Source organism: Balaenoptera borealis (assembly GCF_965194805.1).
Source record: "Balaenoptera borealis genome assembly, chromosome: 8".
NCBI classification, from domain to species: Eukaryota; Metazoa; Chordata; class Mammalia; order Artiodactyla; family Balaenopteridae; genus Balaenoptera; species Balaenoptera borealis.
In genome coordinates, this window is record NC_138865.1 from 27,698,295 (window position 1) to 27,707,621 (window position 9,327).

At 34.3% G+C, this 9,327-nt stretch overlaps 1 protein-coding gene across 12 annotated transcripts in view; it reads left to right on the forward strand.

Moving 5' to 3' along the window:
- ZNF484 (zinc finger protein 484) overlaps window positions 1–3,494 on the forward strand; it is a 36,216-nt gene extending 32,722 nt beyond the window's left edge. For all 12 annotated transcript variants that reach the window (XM_082400915.1, XM_082400918.1, XM_082400920.1 and 9 more), the window contains one exon: window positions 582–3,494. In XM_082400915.1, coding sequence (XP_082257041.1) covers window positions 582–2,809 — 2,228 coding nt within the window. In that variant the 3' untranslated portion in view covers window positions 2,810–3,494. The remainder of the gene's footprint in view (window positions 1–581) is intronic.
- Window positions 3,495–9,327: the final 5,833 nt, after the last annotated feature.

The window sequence follows — 9,327 nt, forward strand, 5'->3', positions numbered from 1 at the left end:
AGTGCTTAATAGGGAAAAGAGAAAGCAGGGAGATTAGGATTTATAGATGAAGGATAGTAAGAATCTAGACTCAGAAACACTTCTTTTTAGCCACATAGTTTGTCACTTTGTTCCTCTGACACCTTATTATGTAGTTCTGCTACATGCACAGAACTGATATACTTCAGTTTGAATCTCATCTTCCCCAATTACTAAACATTTGATTTGGACACACTATTTAACTCTTCTGTGGCTCAGTTTCCTCATCTGTAAAATAGGGACAATAATAACACCAATAGCAAAAGGTTGTGATGATGTTTAAATGAGTTAGAACTTGGAAAAATGCCTGGCAAATCTAAATGCTATTGTTTATCAGACAGTAAATGTAATGTTAATGCTTATTTTATTATTGCATATTATTATATATAAAGAGATTACTACACATATATTTATTCATATTTTTTATATTTATCTATATTTATTATTATGTTTATATAAATCTCTTTCATTTCTCTGTGTTCACCCTGCATCCACTCTATGTATCATCCCTTCTGTGTTCTGCTAACTGTTCTTTGTGTGTTTTATTTTATTTTATTTTTTAGATCAGGGTATTGGTTTTGAAACATCACAACAGGGAATGTCTGAAGAAGTTTCAATCCAGTTTGAAAGAATTAATCTCTTCACAAGAGATGACCTGTATTCCATTTTAGAAGAATTGTGGCAAGATGATGAACAGACAGGGAGATGTGAGGAAAACCAGAACAAACATTTAAGTCATGTTGCCTTCATCAACAAGGATACACTAACTAATGAGGGAGACTGTGAATATGATAAAGACATTAGGAAAATATTTCATGTAAACACATACCTTGTTCCTTCAAGAAAAAGACTCCATAACTATGACTCATTTCAAAAGAGTTTGAAGCCTATTGTAAGCCTGTGTAATTATAATAGAAACAATGCAACAGAAAATTTTGATAAGATTATTGGATATGATAATATCTTTACTCATATGAATTCTCATACAGAAATGAATGCTTGTGAATATAATCAATGTAAGAAACTTCTGAGTCATAAGCAAACTCTCATTCAACATCAAAAATTTCATGGGGAGAACCTCTATTTATTTTCTGATTGTGTAAAACTTTCCACCCATAAGTCACACCTTTTTGTGCATCAAAGGATTTATACTGAAGAGAAACATCATGAGTGCAGCAAATGTGAAACAGTCTTCACTCGGAAGTCCCAATTTGCTGTACCTCAGGTTTATACAAGAGAGAAACCCTATATATGCACTGAATATGGGAAGGACTTTTCCCTCAATTCAAACCATGAGAAAACGCCTCACACTGAGGACACTGATTGTAAATGCAGTCCACATGGAAAAGCCTTTATCCAAAAGTCAGATCTGTTCAGACACCAGAGAATTCATACTGGAGGGAAAAAAACCTATAATTATAATGAATGTGGGGAAAATGTCTCTCAGAATTCAAACCTCAATATACATAAAAAAGTTCATACTGGCGAGAAACACTTTGAATGTACTGAATGTGGGAAAGCTTTCACAAGGAAATCAACACTAAGTATGCATCAGAAAATTCATACAGGAGAAAAACCCTATGTATGTACTGAATGTGGGAAAGCCTTTATCCGGAAGTCACATTTTATTACACATGAGAGAATTCATACCGGAGAGAAACCTTATGAATGCAGTGACTGTGGGAAGTCCTTTATAAAGAAGTCACAGCTCCATGTGCATCAGCGAATTCACACAGGGGAGAATCCCTTTATATGTTCAGAATGTGGGAAGGTCTTCACCCACAAGACAAATCTCATTATACACCAGAAAATTCATACTGGTGAGAGACCCTATATATGTACTGAATGTGGGAAGGCCTTTACTGATAGGTCAAATCTCATTAAACACCAAAAAATTCATACTGGAGAGAAACCCTATAAATGCAGCGACTGTGGAAAATCATTCACCTGGAAGTCACGACTCAGGATACATCAGAAATGTCATACTGGAGAGAGACATTATGAATGCAGTGAATGTGGGAAAGCATTTATTCAGAAGTCAACACTGAGTATGCACCAGAGAATTCATAAAGGAGAAAAACCCTATGTTTGCACTGAATGTGGGAAGGCCTTCTTCCATAAGTCACATTTTATTACACATGAGAGAATTCATACTGGAGAGAAACCTTACGAATGCAGTGATTGTGGGAAATCCTTCACAAAGAAATCACAGCTTCATGTACATCAGCAAATTCACACAGGAGAGAAACCCTACAGATGTGCTGAATGTGGAAAGGCTTTTACTGACAGATCAAATCTCTTTACACACCAGAAAATTCATACTGGTGAGAAACCCTATAAATGTAATGACTGTGGAAAAGCCTTCACTCGGAAGTCAGGCCTCCATATACATCAGCAGTCTCATACTGGAGAAAGACATTATGAGTGCAGTGAATGTGGGAAAGCCTTTGCAAGAAAATCAACACTAATTATGCATCAGAGAATTCATACAGGAGAGAAACCTTATATTTGTACTGAATGTGGGAAGTCCTTCATCCAGAAGTCACACTTAAATCGACATCGGAGAATTCATACTGGAGAGAAGCCCTATGAATGCAGTGACTGTGGGAAGACCTTTATTAAGAAGTCACAACTCCTTGAACATCATCGAATTCACACAGGAGAGAAACCATATATGTGTGCTGAATGTGGAAAGGCCTTCACCATCAGATCAAATCTTATTAAACACCAGAAAATTCATACTAAACAGAAACCCTATAAATGTAGTGACTTTAGGAAAGCCTTCAACTAGAAAGCACAACTCAGTATACATCAGAAATCTGATACTGGGGAAGTAGAATGCTCAGTGCCACAATCATGGTGTGGGGATAAAAGTTTTGAGGAGCTATAGCTTGACTAAGAAGCAAGAGGTAACCAAAGTCACTTTATCTAGTCAGAAGTATGAATATCTGGATCTCATAGCTGACGTCCAGTTTTATACATATGGGGAGACACTCTGGAGAAAGTCTTTAAGCAGTGTTTAATGGCCATGCTTGGTTACTTGGGATTGTCAAGCCCCTGCAAATAACAGTACATATGGAAGGAGATAACTTGGCAATCTTTCTTGTTTTACATTTTGGATAAGCAGCTTTATAAGTCAGGGCTGTTGAGTTTTTCATGCCCTGCATAGCAAAAATATTCAATGTTGACCAAAGGAATTTCTTAATGAACAGTGTTCTTAGAACAGTTTCTTAGAACAGTGTTCTAAGAAAAATTTTCATAGTCCAAGCACCCTAAGGACACTGAAATCAAGGCAACAGTATAGACAATTCAGGTCTATAATGAAGAAAAGCTAGAAGTTTTTGTGAAAATTGACATTAAAGGCACAAAGAAGGACTCTACTTTTTTTTTCTTTGGGAAGTCAGTATTATTTATTGTTTATAATGTTTATCAGTGTGTGGAAATTTGGATTAGTAAATTTAAAATTTACAATTTGACTTTGAGATTGGCAAATCAGAACCACAGACTTACCTGAATATTCACAGTCATCTTTAGGTAACCAATATGTTCCCTCGTTTACTAATTCCCTGCCATGGCAGCAGATAACTCATGCCCAAGAGGTATAAAGTGCTCCCAGCCTATATCCCAAAAGTTATCAGTGATGTAAGCAGCACCCCATAGACTACCTGTCACACTAGAACTGGCCCTGAGATCATGGAATTTAGCACTCTGCTAAATCTGTAGCACAGATTTAGCACTCTGGATTCTCAGCATCTTCCACAGAAACCCCTACTTTTTACTGATTTCTGTTTGAAAAAGAGATAAATTAAGAAAATGAGTTTTAAAACCTAGAATTCTTTCCTTCCAATTTCGTTAATGCATTCTCTACATATTTATTATTACATACTAGGTTATTATGAGGCAATTGTCTTGAATTTGAACTTGTATTCTTAGAAGATAGTTGCACATTTGGAGGAGTACTCCTATTTCCTTTCAATCTCTACAAATTAATCAATTGTGTTTCAAATCCTCTGTATTCTTAAACTTTTTTTGATCTTTTATTCTATCAGATACTAAAAGAATGTGTGTACTAATCTCCCAGAATAATTGTGAATTTGTCTCTCTTTTAGAGCTACCAGTTTTTGTTTTATATATTTTAAGTCTTTGTCTTTACATACATTCATATTTAGAATTGTTATACTCTTTCTGGTTAGTTGAAACTTCATCATTATAAAATGTCTGTTTTTATCTCTAGTGGTGCTTTTTGTCTCAAAATTTACTATGTAAGATATTAATACAATATGCATACTTTACATATTAAAGGCTAATGTAAATTAGTACACCACTTTCTGTATAAGGTGGAGAGTTAGAACATTAACTTTATTTCCTTCTTGACTTATATGGTATTGGTAGCATGCATTTTAATTCTGAATGTAGTTGACACATTCAATCATTACTGTTTCAGAGTCAATATGCATTTAAATTAATCCATATATTTGCCCTTTTTGTTACTTTTTTCCCTTCTTGCTCTTGAATTTTCCTTCTAGAATCATTTTTTTTTCTGACTGAAGAACACTTTTTAGTATTTCTTTTAGTGTATGTTTGCTAGTGACAAATTGTTTTCATTTGTTGGAAAATGTCTTAATTTTGCCTTCATTTTTAAAGGATGTTTTTACTGAGTATAGAATTCTAAGTTGGCAGTTATTTTCTATTAGTATTTTGAGATATTTTGTTATGATTTGTATTTCATTGTTTTGTTGAAAAGTAAGCTTTCAATCCAGTGTCCTTTGAAGGTTATGTTCTTTTTAAAATTCTTCTTTTCTCTCACTCCTTTAAAATCTATGTCTTTGTCTTAGGCTGTCAACAGTTGGACAGTGATATGCTTAGGTATGATGTTCTATGTATTTATCCTGCTTGGGGTTTGCAGTGTTTTTAAAATCTGGAGCTTAATGGTTTTTTTCTTTGGGTTTTTTTTTTTTTTTTTTTTGCACATTTGGGGAAATTTCTAGCTATTATTTATTCAAATTATGCATTTACTTCATTATGATCCTCCCCTTCTCCTAGTGATGACCCCATTGTCTAGATCCCAATAGTATTTTTCTGTTGACTATTGTTTCTTTTGAGTTTTGGTGATGTCTTGTTTTCTCATATACCTGGTGATTTTAAATGAACTGCTTAGACACTATATATTAAAAATTGTAGATATGATTAGATTGTCTGGATGATATCTTTCAGAGAGGATTTCCTTTGCTTCTAACAGGGGACCAGCCTAGGAACATGAGCAATCCCTGATTGCCTTCATCCAATCATGTACTGAGATTATTCGAAACTGGGCTGCAGTCCCTGTGAAGGCTTGTCTATTTTTTATCACTCTTATTCTTAGGGGATACCCTCAAGACTTAGGACTTTGGGAGATTTATCAGGCCCCTCCTCCTTAGAGGGAACTTAATTCTACTATTTGTCCCTTTAGTCCCATAAGTTTGTCAAAAAACTGTCTTAAGCTTCTCTTGCCCAGTATTTGCTTTAAGAATTAGCAAACACCTCTTTTTAATAAATAGTTCCAAATTCCAGAGGTTATGTCTTTAATCTTATTCTTGCAGTTTCTCACTTCCTTGGTGCTGTCACAAAGCTAAACGTATTTAATATTTTCTTCCACCTTTTTTAGTTCTCAGAGGGAGTACTGGTACAGACCACCTACATTGCCATTAACAGAAGTTTTCGATTCACTGAGATAGCTGTTGCTACTTAAGGAATGCAGAGTCCAGAAATATATTTTTTTTAATTACCAAAACTCTCCAAACTTTCCAAAAAATGAAAGTGCTCTGATTTGCAACATGACTTTATTCCCAATTTTTGTTGCTAAAAGTTAAGGCATTCACTCTTTTGTTAAACACTTTATAAACTTTGATACATATGAGACAATTACTTCTGGTAATGTGAAATTTTATTACGGTAGCTGCCAAACTTTAGCAAAAGGAGGAGATTGACTAAGAGCCTCTCAGATTCCTTCTTTGATAGTATGCCCCCCCCACCCCTTTGGATAATTAATAGAAAATTAAGTTAATGAAAACTGGTGTTAAGAGCCCAGCGGTTTGATTCTCAACTTTTTTATTCTCAGGTACATTTTAAAAAATACAATTCTACATTACAAAGCCAAAAAAAAAAAGATACTTTACTTTTCGTAAACACACAATTAATCTCTAGGAGAAAGGAAGAGTGTTTTGTGGACCTCCATGTATCTCAAGGGATACTTGGGATTTGATTGAGGAATGGATGGTGGAAAATTATCAGTGGAATATGAGAGCTAAATCTTAAGTAGGTAAACCCCAAGGTCAGTATAAATTAATTGGGGGAAATGTGGAGTGTAGACTTGACTTGGGAAAGTAGTGTGAGTTAGCCATATCTTTTTTTTTTAAACATCTCTATTGAAGTATAATTGTTTACAATGGTGTGTTAGTTTCTGCTATATAACAAAGTGAATCAGCTATACATATACATATATCCCCATATCTCCTCTCTCTTGCCTTTCCCTCCCCACTCCCTATCCCACTCCTCTAGGTGGACACAAAGCACTGAGCCGATCTCCCTGTGCTATGCGGCTGCTTCCCACTAGCTATCTGTTTTACATTTGGTAGTGTATATATATCCATGCCACTCCCTCACTTCATCCCAGCTTACCCTTCCCCCTCCTCATGTCTTCAAGTCCATTCTCTACAGCTGTATATTTTTATGACAGCACTATAATACAGTTCACTTGTATTTAGAGCAAAACTATTTTAAGACAGTTTTACAATATAAATTTTTAAATTAAAAATGCACTTTATATTAATTTTTCAAAAAGGAATCTTGTTCTGTGAATTCAGTAAATGTAAGAAAACGGTCACTCGGACCAGTATTTAATTATACATCAGGTAATTCATAGGGGAGAGTACTTCTTTGATTAAATGTGGGTAGGGCTGCATTCACAAATCATACTTCATTACAGAAACTCATTTTGGAGAGAAAAACCTATAAAAGCAGTCACTAGAAAACACTACACCTGGAAGTTATCAGAAAATTTCTGCTAGAGGAAGAAAAATGCACTAAATATGGGAATAGGTTCATTCAGAAATCAGTTTTCAGTATTCTGTATTTATACACAAGTAAAATTGTGTATTTCTTAAAAGTGAGAAAGTATTCTTACACAAGTCAGAATTATAAATTATTAATTACAAGTTATTCATACTACAGAGAGGCCCTATGATATTGTATATTGTATGTTATATGTCAAAAAGTCTTTGTCCATGAGTTACACCTTACTGGACATCAGATAAATAATTGAGAAAAATAAGTCTTCTAAGAATACATCATTTTCTTAAAATGTCACAAAATTCATAGTGGGAGGAAACTATATATTTGATACAGTGGAAGAAGCCTTCCTATAGAAGCAAATTCCTCAAGAAATATGATTCATCTTGTTTATTGCTTTAATTTCATGCCCATGTCTCTAGAACCAGTGGGGACAAATAGGTCAGTCCAAAAATCGCCTTTCTTTTAATTAAAAAAAATACTTAAAGACACATATGTGCACACACATAAAACTTTGTATAAATGTGACTTATAATATATTTTATCTCTTGAATTTTGTACTTTCTCCACTCTCAGCCACTCCAGCCATCAACAGTCTGTCAACAGATAAGCAATGCTGATGAACTTCTTTTATTTTTCTTTATACTCATAACCATATATAGACACATTAATATGCTATCTGTGCACACATATATGAGTGTGTGTTTCAATTGTCTTAATATGGGATTATACACACATTTTTGCATCTTTTGCACTCAACAGTACTTTTAACCAGCTGAAGAGTCCATGGTGTATACATGCCATAATTTGTTCAACCACTTTGCCACTGTTTATTGACATTTTTGTCACTAGGAAAAATGATCTGATAAACATCTTCAAGAGGTGACATAGCATAATAGGTTAGTGGACAAGCATAATCATGTCCTTACCTACTGGAGCTTTTTTTTTTCCCCCTGTAAGAGTGAGATTGATGGATTGAATTGTGTTTTCTTATTTTAATATATGTTGCCAGATTTCTCTGGAATAAGACTAGCGTTTCATATTTCTAACATTAGTATAAAAATGTGCCCTTCCCCTGTATTAAAAGTAGCTGTTACTCTTTAACCTTGAGGAGTTTTATGATTTCAAAGTGATAGTTTTATTTTAATTGACATGACCTCTTTAAAAGTTCCTTGGCCACTTTGCTAATCTGCAAAGTTGCCTTTATAAACCATCCTAAATTTTTCTTTTTGGATTGTCTTGTCAATTTGTAACAGCTTTTTATGTTCTAAAGGTAGTAACTCCTTTAAAAAAAAAAGCCTATTGTTTGTCTCTTGACTTTGTATATGCTATTTTCCCATTCATGTCTTATTTTTTACATGTTTAAATATGCCCATCTATTCTTCCACAGTTTCTGAATTTCTAGTCTTAGTTAAGCTTCACATATTATAAGATTTTTAAGTGTTTGTGAGGTTTTTTGTATACTTTGTATATCTTTTTTCTTGGATATGGATAGTCACTTTCACAGTTGTAGACACTGTTGGTTTGCTGAGCAATTCCAATACTCCTCTCTCACTGCTTACTCCATTAGCATCTTTTGAAGCTGGTAGTGGCCAAGTGAACTGACTCAGGCCAGGAGAAGCAAAACACTGGTAGTTCTGGGAAAACCTTTGCTTTCCTAAAGAAAAGGACAGACTTAGCTGCTGTCATCAATTTACCCTTTCTTCCTTTTACATGATGCCTGGGGCAGAGGCAACATTTTCTCGTAGGGGAGAGGCCAAAAGAATCAGAGACATGTCCTGACAAATATTTAATCAACACTAGCAGCAAGTTACCTCCTGACTTTTGCTATGTGATAAAAATAGACATGCTTTGTATAAACCATTCTATTTTAGATTTCTCTTGCATGGGAAATTATGCCTGAATTTATTCAGGCATCAAAATTTATAAAGTAGTCCATCTTTTCTCTATTAAAATAAATAGAAAAGATTTTTTAAAACCCCAGTAAACTAGATACCCCACAGAAACCAAAATGAAGTAGACAGATACCAAAATTAAACAAGATGTGTAATGACTAAAAACTACCACAGATACTGGGTCAATCAATAGGACCAGAAGAGAATACTACCAAGAGTAAATGATTTCCTAGCAACACATACTTGATCAAAATTGAAAAAGAAAAAACTGAAAAAAGTCAATAATCATAAAAAATTGTTAATGTCATTATAGAGCAACCATTTAAAATGTACCGGGACCATAGGAAAATACTTCTTAGATAGGACA